The 25,984-nt window shown below is 36.4% G+C and overlaps 1 protein-coding gene across 2 annotated transcripts in view; it reads right to left on the bottom strand.

Annotated features, from left to right (window-relative positions):
- UBR2 (ubiquitin protein ligase E3 component n-recognin 2) overlaps positions 1–25,984 on the bottom strand; it is a 56,055-nt gene that overhangs the window by 10,353 nt on the left and 19,718 nt on the right. The window contains exons 10-37 of one of the 2 annotated variants that reach the window (XM_054279433.1): positions 25,375–25,463; positions 24,612–24,710; positions 22,005–22,168; positions 21,817–21,916; positions 21,170–21,298; positions 20,234–20,417; positions 19,130–19,191; positions 18,215–18,325; positions 15,904–15,969; positions 14,487–14,609; positions 14,088–14,151; positions 13,671–13,795; positions 12,316–12,368; positions 11,956–12,058; positions 11,374–11,422; positions 10,792–10,946; positions 8,764–8,866; positions 7,960–8,069; positions 7,651–7,731; positions 6,692–6,873; positions 5,818–6,017; positions 4,914–5,007; positions 3,232–3,393; positions 2,800–2,897; positions 2,492–2,564; positions 1,538–1,686; positions 1,394–1,449; positions 878–974 (exon numbers count right to left, since the gene is read on the bottom strand). In XM_054279433.1, the coding sequence (XP_054135408.1) occupies positions 878–974; positions 1,394–1,449; positions 1,538–1,686; positions 2,492–2,564; positions 2,800–2,897; positions 3,232–3,393; positions 4,914–5,007; positions 5,818–6,017; positions 6,692–6,873; positions 7,651–7,731; positions 7,960–8,069; positions 8,764–8,866; positions 10,792–10,946; positions 11,374–11,422; positions 11,956–12,058; positions 12,316–12,368; positions 13,671–13,795; positions 14,088–14,151; positions 14,487–14,609; positions 15,904–15,969; positions 18,215–18,325; positions 19,130–19,191; positions 20,234–20,417; positions 21,170–21,298; positions 21,817–21,916; positions 22,005–22,168; positions 24,612–24,710; positions 25,375–25,463 (3,081 nt within the window). Of the gene's footprint in view, positions 1–877; positions 975–1,393; positions 1,450–1,537; positions 1,687–2,491; positions 2,565–2,799; positions 2,898–3,231; positions 3,394–4,913; positions 5,008–5,817; positions 6,018–6,691; positions 6,874–7,650; positions 7,732–7,959; positions 8,070–8,763; positions 8,867–10,791; positions 10,947–11,373; positions 11,423–11,955; positions 12,059–12,315; positions 12,369–13,670; positions 13,796–14,087; positions 14,152–14,486; positions 14,610–15,903; positions 15,970–18,214; positions 18,326–19,129; positions 19,192–20,233; positions 20,418–21,169; positions 21,299–21,816; positions 21,917–22,004; positions 22,169–24,438; positions 24,538–24,611; positions 24,711–25,374; positions 25,464–25,984 lie in introns of both variants that reach the window. The other variant, XM_054279432.1, reaches the window with a different exon arrangement.

The following is a 25,984-nucleotide window of genomic DNA, read 5'->3' as shown; positions in this document are numbered from 1 at the left end:
AAAGCAGTACAGTTGCTTCTGTCAGTTGGAAGGAAGAAGAGTTTTGAAGAAATATTGATTCAAGTTTCCAAGAAAACCCAAAACACTCAGAACGTCATATATTGCAAAGTTCCTGTCCAACAGCCAGCAGCATTTTCTCTTCTGCGTCACACAGAAAACAGCTCAATGATTACTGCTACAAACTGATGTCAATTAAGTTTTTCCCCATAAAGCTGCCAGCTGTTTGCTGAAGTAGCTGGTTTCCATCTACTAGTAATTTCACTTTATCAATGCATTTTAAAAGTTTCTCTGCTCTACTGACTGGAGAGCAGTCAGTAGAGCAGAGAAATATAAAAAATAATATTAAAAGTTATCCCATTTTATAATACCCTTTCAGAACTGTCCTCTCATGGGCAATTACTTCATTAGGCTGAACTTCAGACTTTTCATCTGTATCTACTAATGCTTCAAGCTTGGAACATTTTGGCTGTTCTCATTAAAATTCTCAATTAACATATGACATTACATAGTAAGTCCTGTCTTATCAGAGATTCTACTTTTCAGAGAGAGAAGTTTGCAAATGTATTAGAGACTTCTGCAAATATCCTTTCCACACTACATTAATCTTAATTTCTTCATGTTTAAAGCTCCAGTGGATTATTTTTGTGAAGGACCACATTTCCTTCTTGTTTACTCTAGGTATCTTTCTCTAATGAAGAATCAACAGAACTCCTTCATAGCAAAATATCCATGCTTCTCTTGGAGCTGCAGTCCAAAAGAATGTCTTCTTTCTTGACACAACACATATAGGTGAAAATAGCAGCTCAGTACTAACAGTCATTCTGAAAGTACTCATATATATCTTCACAAAAAACCCAGCCAAAGGTGTCAAACTTACATGCTAATAGAGTACAAAAGTGACCCTGTACTGCTGAAAGAGATGAAACTGTCCAGTGAGCTGCTGCAAATCTCGTTAATGACGTAAGGCAGTCATCCTGTAAAAGCAAAGAAAAAGAGACACTGCCACAGTTAATGAAGCTCCACAACATGAAAAGGTCTTCTGACTTAACAGCATTTTTCTCAGGCCTCTCAACTGCAGTTTATGGGGGCAGTTTGATTGTGTAAGTGACAGATACTTATGTTTATGCAAATATGCAAGTTCCTTTTGGCATTCTTATTTTGACTGTTGCCATGAGAAACTGCAGCTTTAATAAATTATGTATTTATAGGAACAGTTTTGCTAGATGTGATTTTAAAATAGTTTAATGATCAGATACAGATCAACTAAACAATAGGGTCCAACAAATAAAACTATCCTATAACCAGAACTTAAAATGCAGACATTCCTCACTAATGAAGCAGAAGTCCCTCTTTTTTCCACCAATTCAGAAAGGAATTGCTACTTGTTCCTTACCTGTCGACAAGGTAAATGACCAAATAATGGCTTATCTTCATCAGCTAAAATTCGTTCTGGAAAAAAACGAACAAAATTCATTGTTGAGAGTTTAACCAAATTCTGAAAATCTCCTATAAAGAAGGCAAATGAACAGATCAATACCTATAGTCTGTATTGTGTAAGCACAGCTGCCCCAGCACATGATAGGTACACGTGGGTCTTCCTCATTTGGATGAACCTTCAAGCCTACTTTGTAAGTTGCCGTACCAAAGGTTGTCAGCATCTCTTTTATGCTCTCAGAATAAGGATTCCTGAAACAAAGAAAACAATATTACTAATTCATTCTTTCCTCCACTGGCAGCACAGTACCTCTAATGATAAGCATTCACCCCACAGATGAACAACTGGAGTTTTAAAAATTAAGCAACAACTACAATATCCTTCTTTGGATCTGGTGTTCTGCAACCTCATTTTTTTGTGACAGATCCCCAATTATTCTTTGAATCTTTTTTTTTGAACCAATCTCATTTTTAGTGTTAAGAACATATAGTCTTCAAAGACAATAAAGTCAAGGCTAAATTACAAAATGTGTGTGACTGAAAGCTAAACCTCTCATCAGCTGGGACAAGAGTCCTGCACTTTGTGTGTAGCTAGCAGGCCAAGGTGTGCACCACATAACACGTTTTGGTGCTTTCTCTTGAAGTGAAGAGAATGTGCAACCAAATACAAATACACCTTTACAGATGAAATTACATATTAACATCCTCTCCATTTCATAATCTTCTCCTTCATGTTTCACATGTTCTGCTGGCTATAATGATGAATCCTTTACCCAGCTACAAGTAGTACAAAACTTAATCTTCATGCTGTAATATATAACTGCAACACGTTTCTGCACAATGACTTTGCACATTCCTGTCTGAAATTCTACTGAATTATTCAGGACTTCTGGGATGGACTTCAATGTCATCGTAATAATATTAACTTTTCTAATTAAAGCAAAATTCATATATTTGCCCTAATTATTGAGACCTTCTAGCACAGAAGTTATGTTCTATTTTCATGTTATGATTTCATAATGAATTTTTAATGATTTGCTCATATGTAAATACATACTTCAGTTTGAAATCAGGTCTAAATCCTTCAGGTAATTGTAGCTGATCCATTTTTTCTGAATGACCAGAATGGCCTGTACAAACAAAAAGTAACAAATCACTGATTATTCACCTATACGTAATTTCTACATTATAGAAAAGTGCAGAAGCAGAATCTGAAATTCCATCACCAGAAACAAATCCCAAGCTGTTCTTGCCACTTCTGCCATCATCTCTCTAACTCCATTGTGGGAGAACCAAAGTGCTTGGTCTCTTCTATGAATTTTATAACATTTTCACATACAAATATACGGATTTCTTCAGACTTACTTGCACAGTCTTCATTTCGAAGTAAATGCAGGGCTTTTACTTGCTGGGATACTGTTTTGATCCACTGAGTTAGGTTTGGTTGGCTTGAAAAGTCTAACCTGTCAAAAAAAAACCCCAAAAACTGTTAAAACAACCTCTAAGACAGAATTAGTATTTCATAAGCATTCCAACATCATTCATCTGTTTCTCAATGAGCTTTTTCTCTGCTGCCCATGCATTTTTCTACATTCAGTTCTTTTTCTGCAGGTCCTATGCTTTCCTAATATACAATAACAAAGTAAAATCCAAAACCCAAAGCAAGAAGACAGGCAATCCATTTGAGTTTATCAGAACAGAAGACAACAAACATTCAGGAAGATGCTCTGAGGTGTAGCTGGTTTGGCATCTTGGTTTTTTTTACATTTATTGAGGACATTTATAAACCAAACTGACCTGTTAAACAAAACTCTTGGTGGAGGGAGCAGAGGAATAACAGTGTTGCTCAAGCATTCACAGAGTGGGCAAAGGAATTCACCATTTTCTACATCATAACTTGTGTGTACTCGTAATCTTTGTTGCCTTCGTTGCTCTTTTGCTTGGACTGCATCAAAATACCTTCAGAAAAGAGAAGACATCAGTGGCAAATTATTATTACTTGAACATAGAAATTTAAAAATTCTCAGGAAGACACAGTTTTGCCTTTCCTGAAATATAGGTAAGATTATTATCAGAAGGAAAACCTCTACCATCTGACTGATAAAGCATTAGTGCTTTTGGCTGCCAAAATCTACCAAAGTGCTGAAGTTTACTGGGCTGTTAAAATCATGGTTAAGTCTGAACTGTACATTTAGGAAAAAAGTGGATGAGGCAGAGAGAAGTTAAACCATTAAAAAAAGCCAAACCAAACCAATAAACAAAAAAACTCAAACAAAACAAAACACCACAAACACAAACAAAGGCCCCCCCAAAAAAACCACTAAGAAACAAACAAACAAAAACAATTTTAAAAATGCAAACTAAACCAAAAAACCCAACTCATTTTCAAATAATTTTTTAGGAAGATGCCATGAGCAATTCCTTGAGTGTTTTCTGTTACAGGCCACAACCAAAACAGCAGCAGCCAAAAAAAAGTGTTGGCTGAAGCCGCTATGAAAAAGGAACTGCATTCACTGGTTTGCTAAATGTAACTGCTATTACAGAAGCCTCTGATGTGGTTTAAAGCATGCCCAGTGATGACCCCAAAATGACCTGAACACAGGCACCTAAGGGCATTTCCAGGAGATTATGGCAACCACAAAGGACTGTACACGAGCTACACAAGAAGATTAAAAACCTATCTTCAGTGAGCAGTGACATCAAAGACCACAAATGAAACCTGTGTGTGGTAATAGCCACAGAATCTCTGGGAGCTCCTAACACTCCTCATACACAAGGCAGAATCTGAAATTAGGCACTTCAGAAGCCATGCCAAGGAGCAAAGCAAGGGCCTAATCAAAGTCAGAGGCATGAATGGTTTGAATTTGTCACGTGGCATTAGCACCACACAGCACCAAGCATGTTTATAGGCCTCCAAAAATCAAAGAATAAAAAATAACTGCAAAAGGCTTTATTAAAATGCTAGGAAACAAAGGATAAAATTGAGTTTATGCTGAAGATAAACTTGAACTAGTTCAAGTTCACCGATGTTTCCACTTCAAATTAAATCTATTGGAGGAATTAAGAGTGCAAGGGGTGCACTGTCATTTAAAACCTCAGGAGAGAGCAGAAGAAGCAGCAAAAGCATTCTAGCAGCCTAGCAGTGAACTGTAAAATAACCCAAAAAATCTGAGCTCCAGGTATATATGCACCACAGGGAATTATGCATCAGGATAAACAAGGAAAGGCAATGACAGCTGCCATGTATGCCTTTGGACTCTTCTTTACTAAGATAACAGTAAATGAAAATTATTTTGAGTATGTTTACAGCATTTGATTTCTACTCCTTTCTATCCAACAGAAAGCTGTTTTAATCACTTCCTGAAATTCCTTTTCAAGTTTACTACATGGGAGGAATTTTGCCATTAAAATTAGTGCCATGAGGCAAACTGATAACCTAACATGTTATTTGAACTGAAAACTTAAATACAGCCTCTTACCTTTGCCAACAATGAGCATGCATAATATGTCCACAGCTACCTGTGTGTGTTCCACAGGACAGGTCTGGGTGCATGAATAAGGGGTCATACTTTTCTGTATTTAAAAGAAAAGAAAAAACAAACTTTGAAATAAACATTTATCATAAAACTTGATGGCAGATTAATGTGGCCACCACTATTATTTAACTTTATCACACAAGTGTAGTTCATTTGAATAAGCATAAAACACATTACTAATCCATAACAGTTTAAACAGTTTAAATTATTTATAAGTATCACTTTACTTTGGTTTGGGTGTATGTACTGTACTTAAGTGCTTCAAACCAAGCTTTCAGAGGAGTTGGGCCCTGGTACAAGTCCCCAAGATCAATCTGCAGTGTTGGTGGTTCAGCAACAATTCAGTGCAAAGATTTCTACCTGTTTACACATACAGAACCCAGAGAAACCTTTGTAACAATGCCTTTGCTCACCAACCTGTTTCACAAAGTACCTAAATCCAATATTTTTTTATTATCACTAAGAGGCATTTCAGATAGTATTACTGAGAGGAAGAAAATGTACATCTTCTGCTTTTAAAGCACTACATTAACACCTCCTCTCTCTGATGTTACAGGCATGGCTTAAGAACAAACATTTCTGATTTTCAAGGTTCTTTCAACATTTATGAATAATTTTTCACAAATGAATGGCAGAACATTGAGTTCATGCCTCACAGTGATTTACATTATTCAGCACACACATTTCTACCTCTCCAAAAATATGGGAGTTTTGCCACTGATTACAATGAAGCCATTCAGAAACAGTTAATTAAGAAGACTATGTCAGTGTCTCAGATGAAAAAATGTTGTTGTCACAGTAACCCAAACACTCTTTAATATTTAAAATAACTATGAACAGTACTTACCAGGGTCTGGAGTACTTTTGTTTCTATTTTTAGACAACACAGTTGATCGTTGAATAAATGCTGCCAAGACCATAGCCCTGCTGTCCACTTTAACTTCTTGCTCCTCCTGGCACAATATACACATAACAACCTGTCTGGGTTCAGCTACTCTGGTTTGCTCTGGACCCAAGGCTGTGAGTTTTGCATCTGAAACTACAGGGCTAGAATATTTAAAGAATATTAGTGAGCAAATTATTTGAAAAACATTATAATTCAGATCATGACTTATGTGTGCTTAGTGAGTTTCTTAAATTTATGATAAATACTCCCTGACAAAAAATAGCTTTGGCATTTATATAACAATTTCTATGTGCCCAGTAGTAGCATGTATTTTCTAGAAAAAATTCATAACCATCCCAATAGCATAACCCACTCCAGTTTAACACAGAAACTGAATCTGCAGCCCTCCATCATCACCATCCCTTAAGTGTGATATGAATTTTGAAAACACTCTCCACTTCCCCAGAAAATCATTAGCATTCTCTAATTCATATTTCCAACTACCAAACAGATTTTCTTCCAGATCTTCAACAGACACATAATCAACTATTTCCAATTTACTATGCTTAACAGCATAGTCTCTTCAGCATTATTAATAATTTACTGGTGATTTTGTACAAAAATATATTTGTCTGTTTATTTTTATATTTATCCCACAATTCTGACAGAGAGGGGGAGGGAAGTGTTCCATTTACTGTTGGTTTTTTGTCTCAGAAACTAACGAATGTTTTTACATCAAGATCAAAAAAAAAAAAAAAAAGCTTTTTAAAGCGGTAACAAAAGGACAATCTGATGTAAACATTAACGAGACAACATTTAAACAAGATGCCTTTACCTATTTTCATGGGCTCCGGAGGTTGAAGTATCCAGCTCCTCCAGGGTTTGCTGAAAGAGCTCTTTGTTCTCATTAATGAAGTGCCGCTGCATCTCAGACATCTGGGCCATGATCTTCTCCCTGCGCAGCCTGGCAATCTCAGCTTTTCGCTTCCTCTCCGCTTTGTCTTTGTCACGTGAGCTCTGAAATTGTATTGTTCACTCACTCATTTCTGAAGCCTTGTTACAACACAATATTTATTTTAGCTACTGCCATGTGTAACTTCTACTGACCTCAAAGCAATGACAATTTCATGAAAGACAAAAGAAAAGTCTATCAAAGAGTTATTTTGTGCCCTCTTTTCTTTAGCTAGTGTTCAATGCCAGGCAGAACTGCAGATCTAGAAAGGGGAACCTCTTCCCCTCAACCTTTAACTACATTTTGTATTTCTCTTCCCTTTAAGCACGCCTAGGATAGCAGGTTAAGAGAGTGACATGTCTCATCTCTGGTGCTGCTCTCCCTCCCCAGCAGCTGCATTCCTCAATGGAGCACTACAGCACTCCAAGGTCTGTGTGCAGTACCTAGAATGTCATGTCCACCTACACACATTGGAAGAGCTTTTCTGGAATGATCTGCATGGTAAGAATATACAACCAACCATTTCTTTCAGCAACTTTCCATTGAGTCTGAAATTATGGGAGCAGCAGAAACATTTAATGCTGTGACTGTACTGCACACAATTCTATGGAGTAGAATTAGAAAAGACTTGGAGACGACAATATATGAAACAAAGAAACACAGCTTAGGGACCTTACCAATAGGTTCTTTAAACAACTGAGTTTGATCTATAAACTGTGAGACAGATTTTCAGAAGTCACTGATGCTTCCCATGTTTGATTTAGAGCTAAAATTAGAAATATAGTCCTTTGCTAGTCACTACCCAGACCTGTTCCAGATCAGCTCTTACAGATTGCTTTTACCTCCTCCATAATATTTCCTTCTGTCTCAACCACAGGACTTGAAGAAGAGCTTTCTCTTAGCTTTTTAATAGTATTAAAGGTCTGTAAGAACAAAAAAAAAAAAAAAAAAGCCTTTAATTTGTTTGGGTCATGAGAATACAACAATTATATACTATAATACTGACTATACAGCGTGAAATACTGGAATCCATAAGAGCAAAACTAGGTACAACAAATACACATGGGAAATAAGGAAATCATCCCTAAGTAATTAGGAAAGTTTCAAGTCTCATTTCCATGATTTTCAGTGGTAATATAAAATACATCTACCTTCAATATCCATCTGATCATGTCCTTGTGCACTTCCAGATGAGGTGCATTTTGCAGTGTTTCTAGCATAGCTAGTATGCTAGGGGAGTTATTGGGTGCTTCTCCTGGTTCTGGGAGAAAAATTACAATGAGAATTGATTATATCATTACTGGCAAATGAATCACTCACTAACATTAAAACAAGAAACAACAGTGCTTGTTCAGCAACTGAAGAATTCCTTCAAAAGAGTATGTGATTTTTAATTCTCCCCCATTGCAAACCTTTTCATGAAAGTTCTAAACTTCTAAACTTCTAAATTCTGAAAATTTTTGCTCACTTACTGTATTTTCTTACAAGAGATATGTACTGTATATGCTCCCTGGCTGTTTTCATTTAGGGAACCTCCAATATTTTATTTCCCACTACTTTAAATGGAACTTTCATGTGTTAGCAAAACAAGCGGCATTAGTCAGACAATATAAAAGAGAGACAAGATTAAAAGACTATTTAAGAATGCAACTATGATTTTTGCAATTGCATCTGATCACATGCAGCAATCTTTACTGAGATGTCAAAGATATTAAGAATCAGATCTAGAGGGAATTACTCAACTTGTGGATTTCTCCTCTAAAAAATGCCTTTAGTATTGTACCATCATAGAATCTACACAAGTAGAAAGCATTTATCTGTAGTCACCTTGATAACATTTTGATGCATAAACAAATATATTCTTCTGGTAAATACAGTTTCAAAAGAATAAAATATGAGATCCTGGCACTTTCAGCTATTGCAAATTTGCTATACATTTGAAAAGAAAGGCATACTTGATATTTTTTGAGTGAAGGTAAATGTTACAACATTCTCCTCACTGAGATTCTCCAGATGTTGTTTTTCTTCTTGTAGTGCCATTCCAATCAAATGCAAAACCTAGGTAAAAATTACAAATTTTAGTCATTTTCTTACATAATTCATATAATCTTGTTACATAGCTTAAGTAATTCATTAAGAAACAAGAAAGTCATATAATACAATTATATATTATGAATATATTTGAAGTTATTTCTGTATACAGAATTTCAAAGCTACACTACACAGGAGCAACAGTGTTTGTTTGAAACCATATAAAATCCATATTAAATAACTGCCTCTTTCTGTTTGCTGTCCTGACTAATGAGTGAGAAGTCAGTACTTCTCATCTTTCTCCCTATCCCCTGCATGTTACTATTGCAAGTCTCTGGACAGAACACGCATGAAGCAGACTTTAAATCCTTTTTATACACAAAGTTTAGCAACAAAACATTAAAATTTGTAAGTTAAATTTGTTCTCTCTAGAAACATATTATAAAATAATGTTGATTTTTAGGTCAGTGAAGAGCTATAATGTCCTTGAACTTAAAAAATGTAATTACCCTATTTAGCACTATATGATAGAATGGCATTTTGAAGCTGAGATACTTCATTCTTGGTGGCAAACTCTGTCATGCTGCATCTGTCACTTCACAACCCTATACAAATTGGCAGGATGCTCCAGACCCAAAGGTTTACTGATGCCTCGAAACAACACTGACCCATGTAAGGAAAGGATAATCACCTGAAAATTTGTAACACAACTAGAACACAACAGGCCAAGTATCTACAGAAAAAGTGGCAAAACCTGTTGAGAGTCTTGAAGTTTTTAAAATTTGTTTTAATAAACAACAGTTAATTTCTCCTCAGTCAGTCACATCTATTTAACAAGACCTCACTAGGTATGGGCCACCTCTTGCAGATGTCACATATGCACCTTTACAAACAAGTGCTTCCAAGAAAAAAAGTGGTTGACTTGGGAAAGTTGCAGTACAACTGCATGGCACCATCACAGAGAAATGCCACAAGTCTCTGAGCAAGTGACAGACCCCTAATGAATTTCACAGTTTTGAGAATGGCTGAATTTTAGTTCAGTCAAAAAAAACCCCAAAAACCTAACCAACTTATTTTATTCAAAGTTACTCCAAAACCAAGCATTCTTACATTACCTAAATGTACCTACATTGCTGTGATTTATAATACCAATATATCGTTTCATTTTCACCTTTTTTTGTGTAATACATAACTGCTTATGTTAATTTAAACTTAGCTGTAAAAGGTAATATACACTCAATAAGACTGGATGCCAAAAAATTAATACTCAGTTTCAAAACTGGGGCTTCATTGCAAAATGTTATTGAAAAATGCATCAATATTTTTAAAAAGTTTGCATTTGGACCTTAAACCAACAACTCTGCCCAATATAAAGAGCCCCTGGATGGCAGTTTACGACTCATCTCTGCACATCCCAGAAAATGGTGATCATGACACCAAAATCTGCAATAACCATCCAGGTTTCTAAAGATCATTACAAATTGCAAGGAACAAACAGCTAAGTTTTCAAAAGTGGATACATTTTCAAGTTAGAACTTTTTTTTTGTGCATTTTCATGGTTTTTTCCTAAAGTGATTTTGCCTAAACTGAAAATAAGCAAAGGAACATCAAGAAAAAAATCAATGTCTGCTTAATATGCAACAAGTCAGATTAATGGGTTCCCTACCACAAAAAACATTATTGCCCCTGATTCAAGCAGAATTCTTCCCTCTCATGTGCATCCTATTAGAAATTTACCTGGGTCTTCCATCTACCTAAAAAATAAATTCCATCAAGAGGCAGAGGGGTTTCCCTAGTTTTGTGTATCAGGAAATACCACTTATTTCTCATTCACAGTATTCTGTATATTTCAGACACCAAGTAAACAACTTAAATCTATAAAATCATGTCAAAATGCTCTAATGACCATTCCTCCATTAGCACAAGCATTAGTTTAAATAAAAACCTCATACCCTTTGCAGCATGGACTCTGACCAGGCATAGCCATTGTGCTCCACTGCCCACTGCAGTATAGTTCCCATAATGCAGAGCATGACATCAGACTGCAGGATGTTCACCAGGCTGGCAAAAAGTGGGCAGAAAGGAGGAAGAGCTGGTGGTGGAAGTGCTGAAAGGGAAATTGGTGTGTTTGACATTTCTCCAAAATTTGCAACACCCAATTAATATGTCTGATTTAACGGAGCAACCCAAGGCAGTGGGGTGGAACCAGATGACCTTTATGCTTTCTTCCAACCCAAACCCTTCCATGATTCTAAGGCAGAACACAGCTGCTTGATGAACAGTGCTAGCAATACAGGCTGCAGCACTCAGCATGCCTTATAACAGAAAAGCCAAAGGAATAAGCTCATCAGAAAGCTGGTTCCATGATAAATCAGATCCCTGACTACAGCCAGGGAGACATAAGGGAAATTACTTCATTTCTAACCAACTTCTACTCTAGCCCTGAATAGGCTGTTAGCTGGTATAAATGTCAGGGCAATACACAGCTTGATATGCGATTCCCTCTTCCCCCATCTCCTCTCAAAAATAAATACCTGTATCTTCTCTGTTCTGTCTTCTCAGCTTTCTCTGTGCTTCCTCTGCCTGAAACAGAAGAACATTGCCAGCATTACTCAAAATCTGTACCAATATAAAACTAATAAAAAAAAGCATTCACGCTTTACTACATTGTTACTGTTTTTTCCCAGCCTTAAATAAACATGAAAGCTTTCATATCTTTGCAGTTTGTCTTATGTTCTACTTGTAAAGTAGGGCAGGCAACTTCAAAATTCATCTTTCCTCTAGAGCCAGCCTGGATTCCTTTCCTAGCATAAAACTGTAAGGCAAGTTTGAGCTAAAATGGCAATTTCCATAAAGGTAAGGGAAAATACAGATTGTTTTAAATACTTTCAGTAAAATAAGATGCAAGGGAACCCACAGACAAGCTCCTGAATGCCCACTGATTTCAACAGCTCTGTATAGGGCACAGGATTCAGTGGCACAGAACTCACTGGAAAATCTTGGGCAAATTCTCTAATATCCAGCTGGTAATACTTCCTCACAGAAGTAAGCTTTGGAAAAAGGCAAACCGAAAAAAAGGCACAAAATAAGCCCCATGAAGTTAAACTACTCGTTACCTTTGATTGCTCTGCCCTTGAAAAGTGATAGAAATACAGATTGAAGTTTTTGGCACATTCTGGTTTCAATTCATACAGCCCTCTGCCTGTTAATCCAGGTTTCCTACAAAAAAAATTAAGAAACAAAACACTTCACGTCCACTGGTTCTTAACATCTGAGAATAAATAGTTAACTAGAACAGCTAACAAACACTGCCTAACAGGCATTGTAGAAATTAAGTAACAGTATTAACAATTCTGCACATGATTAAAGCCATGGGAAATCACCATGACTCAGCCCTCTTTGTTTCATTCTCTCATTTTCACTAATTGAGACATTCCATTTCTAAAGCTGAATCATTAGAATAAAGGGAAACATACTTGAAACACGCCACTTCTTCAATCACACTTTCCATCCCTGTCTCTCTGTTCTCCTACATGGAGTGAAAAGGCAAGACAGTGTGTTACTGGAATTCTTGGAATAAACACATCCAAATATCACACAACACTGGAGAAAGCATGCAAAATGAATGTAGAACAAAGTCATTATAATGGCACTCAAGAGAACACTGAACCACATAACATGAAAATACATTCAGGAACACCATCTCTGCAAAAGGTTCTTGGAAAAAGTCATGCCATTTTAAGTGGTTCATTTGTACTGCTTTTCCCTGCCATAAAGAATTCAGATGTAACAATAGCAGAAGAAAACTAAGTTAGCTAGCTCAGGACATTTTTACAATACACAGCCAGCATTTCTGATTTCTAGGCCTTTAAATTGAAATAAACACTGGAAAGCTAAAAAGACTAGTTACTGAAAAATGCTGAAACAACCACAAAAGGCAGCATGAGACATCACCTAAAATATGTAACAATACTTCACACACAAATTTTCTTTCTTTCAATATCCCCATCCCCTTCCATCAATGCATATTTCATTGCAGTTACTAGGCCACGGAAAAAGTATTTAGGACTGACAATATAATTTAGAACTCCAGCTTAAATCAAATTTGCTCTTTCATGCAACCCCAAATTTTTCTTAAATAATTTTTGAAATATGACTTTTCAAATTGCTTCACTTTAAAATATTTAGTAAAATATTTAGAAAAAATAAAAATATTTCATAATTTATCATTACAATTATTACCAGTACAGTAAAACATTAACTTTGGAATTTTGACTGTCTTCAAAAATAATTCTTAAAAGATTGCTTCAAAAATACTAAAAGGAGAAAGGAAAGCAAGCTCTGCTGTCCTACAGAAGTACTTATAATAGAATCAAGATAAATTTTTATGTTCATGTAAATGAAGCATTTATGTTACATAAGTCATAATACAATGTCTGATTCCATGTCTTTTCACTTATTGTTAGGCTTTAAAATATAACAGCTTATATTTCTGGATAGTTCTAACAACCCACTTCCATACATCTAATTCAGGGTGTACGAGCAGCCTGCAGAGGCTGCTGGCCAGATGGCCTGATTAGAAACAGTATCAAAAAGAGAAAAGAGCTGAAGAAGCTCTCAGATTCCTGCCTCTTTCATATGTTGGTCCTTCTTTGCCTCTTTCCTACCCTTGCCACGAGAACTATTAACCTGTACTCATGCTAACCTTGCTCTGACCATAATCATGCTGCTCTCATTCTACATTAAGTGACAGGAACTTGCCTAAGACAACTTTTCAGCAATCAGCCTTGTAAAGTGGAAGCTGGCTCTCCCCTCCACACCCATGACTTACATCTTCAGGGAGTGCCTTCACCAATTCACTGTGAGCCATTGGCCTGATGCTCAGCTGATGGATGATCTCTCGCTTGATTTCATCTGTTGCATTTACCTGTCCTATTCCAGGGCTGAACCTTTCTCCTGCAGAAATAGAATACACCTTTTTTTTTTTGTGGTTTTTAAACATTTTTTATTTTTTCTCTATATTAAAGGCTGGAAAACAGAGTGCCTTCTGTGAAATCTTGTGTTCACCCACCAGTGTTCCAAAATTCATTACATTGATCTAAGCTAGTTCCAAGGCTTTTCTACTAGGAAAGAAGTCAGAGCTACAGGACGTTCACAACAGAACTGAACCTGAGATAGCAATAAAAAATTGTCCAAACCATTAAAAAGCCTAAATTTAAAAAAATAATTAAATATGTTTTGAACTTACCAATAATCATTATAATGAGGTATAGCATCTCTTCTATAAGAGTGTTATTTTGTTGAACAACATCCTGAAGTAAAACAATTAAAAAAATACATTTTTCAATAATTATTCTATATGCTGAAAATACCTTTTCAGTGATTCAAAACATTGCCTGTTTTCACCCTTAGTACTCCCAAACTGAGATATGGTGAAACACAGTCATAAGTGCAAAAATAATGCAACATTTTCTGATATTTATCAGTTTGACAGGTAAAAACATTTATGCATATTTCAAACTGGCCAAATGAAATTAAAATAGGCTAAGCTTTACTTTTTTTATCAAGAAATGTCTCAGTAAACAGCATCTGATACACTTTGAAAAACAAAACTGAAGCTTTTCTATTGCAGTAGTGCATAAAATACCTTGTTAGTATTTTCTGTGCTAAATCTTTTGCCATAGTCTGGAGTACTGAAGATCTGATAAAGTTCAAAGCGACTCAGCATTATCATCAGGAAGTGATTTGGATCCATCATAGACACACCTGTCTATTAAAGAAAAAAAAGATTATCAAGAGAAAACAGATTGGGTGTTATCACAGCATGTTTGTATATTTATATATGATGTTCACTCTATATTCTTTATAGAATTCTCTCTCAATCCTATGAATGAAAACTTAACATTTAAGTTTACTCCCTTAGGACACTAAGAACAGAAGTGTAAGCCCATCTGACAAGCAGAATCCTATGCTTTATCAAGAATTTCTGATGCCCTTTTAAGGGCATCATGCAAAATATTCAGAGCTGCTCCTTCTATCTTAAGCAGTCTAAACAAACTTCAGTGAGACTTTTGTTTGGTTGTTTTTATCTCTAAAATTTTGTTCCTGCTAGCTTATATTCTAGCAGGCATAATATTACTCAGTATATACCACTGAAGATTTTAACAACAAAATCCAAGCCTCTAAAGAAAGGCTGAAGATTGTAGAGCAAAGCTTCTAAAACCTTCTTGGAATGAAAAATACTCAAGTTTCAATGCAGAACAAACATTGACTTTCAGAAATTTCCATTTCTGAAAACTACTGGCTGAAGTTTTTTTTGTTTATTAAACAAGGTTTGTCAATTACAAATATTTGTTGTTAGTTTACTATTGCTAATGGGACCATCTTTTAAACAGAATAAATTTCCAAGAAAGCTCAAGGATATCTACCCAAATTGGCAGCTGAAAATGATCATTAAAAATCAGTGGCAGATCAAGCCTCAGGAAACTGTGTCTGAAAGTAGAAATATCTTGAGGCATGTTTATTCTGTTGGGTATTGCTAACTCCAGTTAAGATTTGAGGGACTTCCCAAGATAATATTTTGCTGTCCAGGTGAACTATGCACCCTGAGCTGCAAATTTTAGATTATATTGCTCTCAATGTGGAAGCAGTGCATCTATCATAGAGCTAAATAGACTGCCACATTTGCAAAATCTCTTCTGAAGGGGAAAACAAAAAAAATCAACACATACACTGACTGCCTTTCTGATAACATGCAGACTCATGCAACTGCCAGTACAGCACCACCCATTAGTTAAAATATTACATTCTTGGAGATATGGCATATATACACCAAATAGAAAATTCTGCACTTTTCAAACAGTAGTTAAAAAGTAAGTATTACAACAATAGTTATTTCCTTTTAAAATCATTCCATAATTATGTAGATATAGTAAGAAAATTGAAGTCCTTCCACAAAAAAAATAGACATTTTTTTCTTTAAAAAGGTCCTGATGAAGATAAACATAAACACAAAAACATCCTTAAAAAGACTTGAAAAAATGCAAACTAGTATACATGGTTACCTGAAGCATTACTATGTCCTTGTCAAACATCTCCCTCCTGCACTTCACATTATGATAGTAATAAATCTGAAAAAAATACCCAAAACACCACACCACAATCATTAACACAGATAATATTTCATCTAAAATTATTTTACTTCTGTAAAAAACAAACTTTGCTATACTGTGTTCATAAACAAAAAATGAATCTGTAATTTGAAAAAATTATACAATTTTATCTGTAGGCAAAAAGCTTTTTTTAAAAACACAAGACAATCATAGTTGCTGACTGTGTTGTACTGATGCGATGTCTGAATTTCATAAACTTACAAGCAAAAATCTTTTTGACCTCTTTAGCTTATGTTTTAATATATTTGTTTAGCAATTAACTGTTTGACATTCACAGGAGAGAAAGCCCTTGCAGTTGAAGAAATGTTTGTTCTTCGCTTCATGAATTCCTCTTTAATCATTTGAGATACCATCTTTCAGGAATTGCCAGTGTCAGCAAAATGTTAATATTGTGACAGAACTATACTTAACCCAAACCCTCCCAGGAAAAACTCAACAGGACTGAGCCAGGCAGCAGCAACACCACAACAACTGCATGGCACTGAAAGGTGGGAAAGTTTGGTTCTACCACAAGAGAAGAAAAGTAAATGAGGCTGACAAGTTTCTGCACAGGCCTGGAAACACAATTCAGCACGCTAAAGTCTCTTCTAGACACACACCATTTCCACCAGAATTACATGAAGACAGCTAGGCATGCCTTCCTTTCTTCTCTATCCTAATAATCCACACATATAGATGCCCATTCCTATTATCTGGGAAAGATCCAAAAGGAGCAGGCTGAACATGAGCTCTCCCCATAGCCAAAGTAAAGAGAAAGGACTTGCAGACTGTGGGAGTGAAGTTATCTCAACTAAATGAAGCTCTTAACTTCAAGATCCTGACAATCAAGGGGAATTAACACAGAGACTTATATCACCACCAAAAGCTATGCTGAAATTCCAGATTTGATGTGTATCTACAGCACTGTGGGCACTGCTATAATTGTACATAACTGGAGTTCTTCTTGCTGTAATGACAACAAGGACACCACCTTATGAAGATCCTTCAAGGGTCAAGAAGTGTCAGAATATAATATATTTGAGCAGCTTAATTCAGTGTCCTAGCAAATATACATTGCAATTATCTAATGGAGATGAGGGCTGACAGGACTGAAGGAATTTTCTTGCAAATAAATCAAGTTAACACCTCACAGAATTACACCCTATTCCTGTTGTAATCTAAGTCTTGCTGAGAAAATCACTTGAGACAATCACCCTGGTGGGTGGTGCTGACACCACAGTACCCATTTTATAGCTGCTATGCTTGAAACACCTAATTTATACAAACATTGAGAACATAAGTTTAGAAATGAAAGTCTCCAGAAGTATTATAGCTAAAAGCCAAGAAACATTTTGTTCTACACTGCTTCTAATGGTTCTGTGGGGTCTTTGGATTTCATCTACTTTATAAATATAAATAGCCATAATACCATAATGCTGCATATTTTTATATCTGAGACACTTTTATGTGGAGGTGATAAATGCATTACCACGGATGCGCAGATCTAATTCTGCACTTCCAACTGCTGCTGCACAGAACACAGTGAAAAAGCCAGGAGTCATTAACTGCAGTAATTAAAACTCTGTACACTGAGCACTAAGCTCAGTGGCTACTGCAGCAGTCCTGAAATAAAAAAGCAACTTTTGACTAAAAAAACCAAGACCAGTTTAAAAGCAAAAATATTCAAATGATGCCAGTGCTGATAAAAACGCCTACCTCACACTGCCTTCCATGAGACTGACATAAGTAAAATTCCGAATCAGTACAGAAACAGAAGGTTTTGGGGTCTGAAAGACCAAGAGTTCCCTCCATACTCCATACTGCTGAGGTTCCACCTTGAGTGCTGTATCCAGTAGTGAGCCCCGCACTTCAAGAAATACAGCGAGGTTCTTCCAGGCAACCAGCGACAGGACAAGAGAACACAGCCTCAGGTGCCAGGGGAGGTTCAGGTTGGACATTGGGAAGAATTTCTTCATGGAAAGAGTTGTTAAAAATTGAAAAGGACTGCCCAGAGAGGTGGTGGAGTCACTGCCCCCGGAGGTGTTCAAGAAGCGACTGGACATGGCCCTGAGTGCTGTGGTCTAGTTCACAAGGTGGTGCTTGGCCAAGGGTTGGACTCAATAATCTCAGAGGTCTTGTTCAACCTAACTGATTCTGTGAGTCTGTGAAATTACCCTGAGAGAGCAATCAGAAAAGAGTGATTCTACAGCTACTGTGCACTTACCTGATTAACAAGAGAGAAGCCATTCCTCCTCCACATCCCTGCATGCACTTGGGCACATAGGACTAGGCATCGGAGAGGATGCTCGATTAACATGGGTGGGCTAAGTTCACTCTGCATAAAGAAAATGCAATATTTTGATGTATACAGAGAAAATGCAATATTTTGATGTATACAGAGAAAATAATAGAAAATGAGACTGAAATTAAGGAGGATGATATTTCAGATCATTGGAATATTTGGGAACTACAAAAGGCAAGCAAATCCAACAAACAAGTTAGATGAACCTATTCACAATCTTTCAAATCATTGTTAATCACACTTATATTCTGTCTTTGCTCCACACAGCTACTGCACGAGGGCTTTAGTTTATTCCTAAAGACAGTAGCTTTCATATTTTAAAACATCAACACCAGCAATTTAATAAAACTGTAATTTCATTTATTTCATTCAAAGGTTAAATACTACTTCTTTCCAAAGACTTTGAAATTTCTTTGCCCTGTTAGGTTTCATGCTCCTTCATTTCATGTTTTTTGACTACCCCTTAAAGAAATAGCATATCAATAAGAACAGGCAGCAGGCAAGAAACAGCTGGGGAAGAAAATTAGAACCCAGCCCCAGGAGAAGGAATCAGATCTTGCCTGGGGTTCCTAAAAACAGTTTCTATTACAAAAAGGAGGTTATGCAACCTGAGTCTTAGTTACCTTAGAGAGCAATGCTGCCTGTCTATGCTCTAGTCATGAATATCTAGATATTAATCTTTTAAAAGGTAATTTTATATATTAAAGATATTCTCTCTGAGTAGAATTCACAGTACAAAGGCCCTTTGTTTTATTTAATATCATCCTACATTTACATCACCAATTTCACGTTCTGCATGAATTATATTTAATGAATATACAACATTTAATTACATACCAGGGGTAGCAGCTCTGGAAACTTATATGCCACTTCAGTTTTACTCAGCAAAACATGCAAGCCTACAAAAAGACATGAAAAAAACCATACAGAATATTACATACATTATTTTATGTGACTAAAACAGGACAAAAAAGGTCATCTGATTCACTCGCAGATCATTCTTCTGGACTCAGTGACAAGTGTCCAGATTTATCACCCTGCAGCTACACAGTTATTTCCTGAAGAAACATATTACAAAGAATACATTTAAAGAGAATTGAAATTTTCCCTTTGTATCCGTATAAGCCTTGCAATACAAGTGAGATTTTTGCCTTTCTTTTGACTCTGTCATGTCCCCACAGTGAGAGCCAAGAGTCCTTGGTCTGGCAGGACAAACAATCAACAGCAGATACCCCATCCTTTTTATCAGACCTTGGGGAGTTTATAAAATACCTCAGGAACTAGAATAAAGCCCCTACAAAACACATGAAGGTTTTCTGGTTTGCTTTCTTTTGAAGTCAGAAGGACTTTGCACAAAGATTCAAATATTCAAAGCCATTTGACACTGAGCTGCATGGCACTTTACCTAAGAATTACCTTTTTCACTTCATTGTTTGTGAATTTATTTTTATCGCATTCTTTCTGATTCTGTAAACTGAAATTCACAAAGCTTTTTTCAACACAACTGCTGAAGAAGATAGGCACAATATGAAGAGAAAGACATAGCTCAATTTTCTGGTGACACATCTGTTTGATAAATCTGTTCTCCAGCAGAATGTTGATTAGGCTATTCAAGCTGACAGCTAAACATATTCCCAAACAGTCAACCACAGTCCACATTTTGTCCCAGCTCTTTTGCATCACTCAAGTGGCAAAAGCAGCAGTAGCTGCCTATAATACAAATCCAGAGGCATGAGACAATCTCCCCCAGCCTGAATGATAACAAGTTTTCTGGTGATTGAGAACATCTGGCCTAGAAGTTACCAAACATCTAGAAAATGGCCAAAATTCATCCTATTCAGGCCTTAAACAATGCTTGTGTGTGTCTTCATGTACACACAAATACAAATCACACCTACAGAACATTTTTCATTTCCTGAAATATTTTTCAACTGTTCATACCTGCAAGTAAACGAGAAACTGGGAGGTGAATGCTAACTTTTTCCTGAGAAACGCAGTATCTGATGGTCTCAACGGAATGTCCACACATACTGAGGACAATAGGCTGTTCTCCATCAGTAAACCCACTATGACACTGCATCAACACAGTCAGGCATTTCTTGTAAGCTTCAATCAATACTTTTTCCTGAAAAAAAGATTGCAAATTAAAGAGATTATGAAAAAAACACAGCTCTGAAAAATAATACAGACAACATAATAAAGACCCTGAAGGGTTTGCAATTTTTACCTTTAACAACAGTCCTGAAAAATTAAGATAAGGAACCCAACAAAAGAGTCAAATTAAGGAGGGCACAAACTGCAAAACTCGTACTGGTATGTCTGATTAGAAAAGTACACACTAGGATGTTGTTTGGGTTTGGGGTTTTTTTGTAACTATTATGTTAACTTTCTGAGGAATGGTCATGCTGGGCTAGTAAAAACTGCACATTAACTACCAGTAACAGGTTAAAGTCAGCCTCAATGTTCAGGTATTCCAGGATCACTTATTCCACAGTTGTATTTTACCATGCTCAAGTTCTGAAATCCTGAAACACTTAGGGAGCAGAAACACGATTTATAATCAAGCAGTATTTGGTAGACCCAGGGCCTAGTCCTCCATTCCCTCCTCTTTGAAAATTATAACCTGATAGATTTGTGATAATCACAATCTTCAGATGTGTGACAAAACTCTCTGCAGTATTTGCAAAAGGCTGAACCATGTTCTTATGAACTGGTCAGTACAAACCACACTTGTGTTTAAATACAGTAAAGATTTGCATTTCTTCATAGAAGATGCCCTTGGCTTATGGTGAAGTTGTGTTTAGGTCAATTTTTACACGTATTAATATGTGGGTTTCATCCCTGTTCACACAGAAAAACAATTCCAAAGGAACTTACATCTAATGCACACCAGTCTTGCATCATTGAAATAACAAGTGTTAATTTCATTTGCAGTGTAAATGCAGCTTCCCACTCTGGTTCCATTTCAATGTGTTGTCCTACTTGACGAGTTATTGGATCCATACCCTAGAACAAGAAGAGATTACACATTTCAACAATGTATCACTGAAATACAGTAACAGCATTAGCAGAGGTGTGAGACAGCTATCCTTATAAACATATTGTTGCTGCAACAGGTAAAAAGAACCTTGAGGGAATGAAAGGGAATGAAACCACAAGTGAAGAGGTCTATTTGTGTGTCAGGAACAATTTATTCCTCAATACAAGGAGCAACTCTGCTGACACTTAAGATGAACCAGATTTTGTTCACAGAATTAATTGTCTTGTCTGCCTCTACAAGTGCAAAATATGCCCCAAATTGCATGTCTCGTTTTGAAGTGCTCTTCCTTTCTACTGTCCTCTACAGCAACATTTTAAGAAGCGAGGCACGATGTTATGTTTTAGGAAAATGCAATGGCTCCAAAAGTGATACTGCACTGAAGTTAAAAAATGAAGAGTACATCACATTTCTTCTATTTTGACATCATAATAGCTAACTTCCTGCTTAAATTTTGCCAAATTTTGTAATTCACAGATTTACCTACCTGCATACATTTCAGTAATTCTAAGAAGGCATCAAAACCCTCGAGGAACTTGCGTCTCAAGTCATCTGACCACTCCGTTGGCTTACTTATCAGCACGTACCTGGGAGATTAGAAACATGCAAGTGTTCATTTTTGATTTTTTTTAAACTCCTCAATTTCTCAAATCAGCACATAGTTAGCATACTTACTTGAGATCCAAAATAAGGCTCTGGACACGCCTGAATTTGAAAGCCTGCAGAGCAGTGTAACGTTCAAACTGAAACCTGCCTTGGATGTCACGGTGCCTTAAGTGGTCCATGAAAGTTTTGATGATAGTGGTCATGAGATTCTCTTCTGTTATTAGCATTCGAGCCTATGCCAAAGTACATTGAAATTTGCTGTAATTAACAGACACAGCTAACGAGATTTTCACACTGCACCATTAAGTTTATAAAATACATCATTTTTTTAATCCAAAATAATTACATCAATAATTAGAACAGAACACGGAAAAGCACTCTTTTCACAGAATCACAGAAGACAAAAAAAAGGAATCTAGTAAAAAATTATCATAAGCCAGATTTCTTTTTTCAGATCCCTCTGTACAGAAGGCTGTCTATGATAAGGCCCCTGCTAACCTATATAATTATGGCACAAGACATGTTATTATGTGTCTTATAATTAACTTGTACCTCCCTTTAAGTATGTGTTGTCTCCTCTCATACAGTTTGAGCCCTGTACGGGAGTGACAGCTCTTCTGTTTTCTGTTTACAAACTGTCAACAGCTGTGGTGAGCAGAGCCTCTTCTGAGCCAATAAGAACTGCACATGCAATTTCCACATGGAAATTTCATTAAATAACCTCTAATTTTCCTCAAGGTCTACTGCATATATGCATGTGTTGTATGAAACAAATCTGCAAAGTCTGACAAAGATTGTCTTCATCACCCAGCCTAACCTAAGCCAATTCCACAAGAGAGGAGGGGGCACTAATTACTGTCAGCTCCTACTTATGAACACTCCCACCATTCCTCCATTCTGTTGGTCCTCCAGGTTAAATGGGATGAGCCTTGCAATCCTTGGATTGGCAAGTAGACCCAGTAATATTGGCCACTCTGATCTACCACAATTACTTTGTGGCTCTTGACTAGAGCTTCCAGGTTCTGCAGCTGCTAATGTTAATCCAAAACAGCTTCTAAAATGCTACTGCAGTGGGGGAAAAGAATCTAACGATCAACATTTTCCTCCCAAAAAATCATCACCAACAGAGCTGTCCATCCACCCTCAAACCAAAAAAACACAGTTCCTTGAGAGCTCAAACTCTTAAATTACTAAGATCAGTTTGAAAATGTTAATGGAGGATGGTGGGGTAGTTTAAACTCTTCAACTTACTCATTCAGTTAAGAATGAGTGGCTATGAATATATTAAAAAATAATACTTAGTTCGTGTGATAGAAGCTTATCACAATTACTTTCATGTCGTCAATCTGTTCTATCACTCTGCACAACAGTCAAAATGCATTTGCTTTGCTTTTTTTGCATGTTTTTAAAATAGAACACGTGCAAAAGGGGCACTGTAATTACTCTGCCCCGGGAAATGTTTGAAATTACTTTTTCATAAAGTAATATTGTTCCACCCCATCTGCCAAAGGCAAAAATACCATAACCATCTGAATATTAGTTGGTTAAGTCTAACTGTAAATCTGAATATTGGCAACATTCTTACTGAAAGCATCATAATTAAAAGAGGCAATCCAATATTGTCCTGAATCATGGGAACAAAATCCTGAGTCCCTGTTGAATTCCCATGAATATCATCTATCCCTAAGAAACGGAAGAAATTTGCTCAGTATTGTGATTGCCATGCTACTATTGAATTCAAGAGCTCAATGAAGCTTATTTAATTTGGGAGGATTCAGAAGCATTTATTTTTTAAAACAATTCTGGGTATGAAAATCAGACTTTTATTCCATTACAGCTTTAAATTTTAATTTGTCTAGTTCATAATGCAAGCAAAGACAGACTTAAATGGAGACTGGAACAAAAGAAAAAATTTTCCCAAACAAGCTGGTGAAGGACCAGCAGATTTAGTAGGCTGGGAGAAGTCACAGTGCTTGTAGCACTGAAACAAAAGTTAACTGGAAATCTAAAAGAAGGCACTGTCTTGAGACACAGAGTACCCAAGGAAGTAGGGAGTATCATGAGACAATTCTTGCTTGCACTTGTGTTGACTGGAAAATGAACATAAAGTGGATCACTTATAAAACTGCACCAGAATGGTGCTCTGAAACCACAATATGCAAACCATAATATAGACTTCTACAAACAGTAAATGTGGCTCAGTATGAGGAATTTAAATGTTATGTGTATGTATCTCTAACTAAATATGAAAGCTCCTTTCTAAAAAAAAAGTAAAAGAAAAATGTAGAAAGAAAAACCAGAAACACCCAGCCCACTCTGGGAAGCCAGTCTGGAACTTCCTGATGTTGAATGCTTTAACTTCTAAACCCATAGCAATGTATGCAAACAGTCTGACTGTTCTGGATTTCCACAGTAATGTTAAAGAAATCTGCAGCCTTGATTTATGAACCTTGAGAGGCTTTTAACAAATAAAGATTTCCTTTTTTGGTCTTTTAGTACTTACAAGAGAAGGCACTGTGAATATCTGTATCGAGAGGTCAGCAATTGAGAACTCTCTGTCGTGGTCATCTTTCATAAAATCACTCTGCAATCGCTCATAGTTCTATTAAGAAGGAGGCAAAAAAAGGCAAGGAGTGCCAACTATCAGTTTTTAAAAGAAAGACAGGCACTACTCACCAGAGTAGGTACAGTGAAGAGTTGGACAGACAGAGCAGCCACCGATACTGCCCGTTCGTGATCATCCTCCATATAATCTCTCTGCAACTGCCGGTAATTCTAAACAACAAGGGGAAATTCACCTCTAATCCACACTGACCTGATTTTTTAACTTAAATGTCTGCCCTGGGAAACTTTAATGCCATGAAAAGGGGAAGAGTAGCTCTAATGGATTATTATTACGGTATTTTGTACAAAGAATATGACAACTTAATCTGCTCACATGTGAGATCTACTCACTCTCATTTTCACAATAAACGCTACTATTTTATTTTCTACTCAAGAGTCTGCAGCAGAGTGAGCAGAATTTTGCAGTGCTGATTTAAAGCATTTCGAATACCAGTTACTGCAGAAATACTAATCAGCGTGACTGAATTTCAGCACTATTTCTAAGCAGCACTATAACAGCTTACACCTCAACAATGAGCAGTGATTAGCTCTTAAGAAGTGATAGCCTGCATAGCTGATGGTGAAGACAAAAACATCTGAACTGCTTTAGTTCTGGGGTGTCTGAAAGGCCATTTCCTTCCCAAGAGATGAGATGCCATTATAACTAATATACTGAAGAGCAAAATAAGATTTCCAGCATTTAATTTCAAGCTTTCACTTCCATAAAAAGGAAAAAAAATTGAGCAACAGTTCATTTAAATCACTGTATGCTAACTAGACTCTCTTCACTAGACATTTTTAGCATTTAATGGCTCTTTGTAAGAAAGATACTTACCCTTGCAAAGCGGATAGCAAAAAGTTTCTTGTATTTCAAATCCATAAGAAGACTGCTCATGAATAACTGGTGATACACATTTCTAGCTCCTGTCAACAAAAATGAATGAAATATTGCATGTCACTATTTTCTATCAACATATTATGGAAACATTTAGAAAAGTAAACTTCTACAGAATGAGGTAAATGTGCACTTCAGAGTAGAAGCTGCTTTGATTAAGTCTGTAAGGTGGTAGCAAAGGATAAAGAAGAATAACAAATCAAAATTCTTCAAGAGGCATTATTTATTACTCCTATATAAGATAATGCCATTCAACGTCATCAAATATAAGGGAAGTCAGCAAAACAAGAACAGAACTCTGTTCCTTCACAGGATAATCAGGGGATTCAGATGGGAAAAGAAGAGAACACTATTATGAGAAGTCTTGGGAACTGCAACAAGTTTTCCTAGTTGTGAATATCTCCATAAAATAATCAGCTAAGCTATCTCTGAATTTCTAGTCTGTCTGGACAGTCTCCCAGAAAGTATTATCAATACAAATGATAGTCATCTCTATGTAGCTTGGAAACAAATGCACCTATGCATGATTTCTTCTGTAGGTCACTTTAAA

The sequence above is a fragment of the Melozone crissalis genome, unplaced genomic scaffold (genome assembly GCF_028551555.1).
Source record: "Melozone crissalis strain CALT ecotype California unplaced genomic scaffold, PUWL_Pcris_2 ptg000027l_1, whole genome shotgun sequence".
In the NCBI taxonomy this organism is placed as follows: domain Eukaryota; kingdom Metazoa; phylum Chordata; class Aves; order Passeriformes; family Passerellidae; genus Melozone; species Melozone crissalis.
The sequence above is the reverse complement of the archived record's forward strand: the minus strand, read 5'-3'. Positions and strand labels throughout refer to the sequence as shown.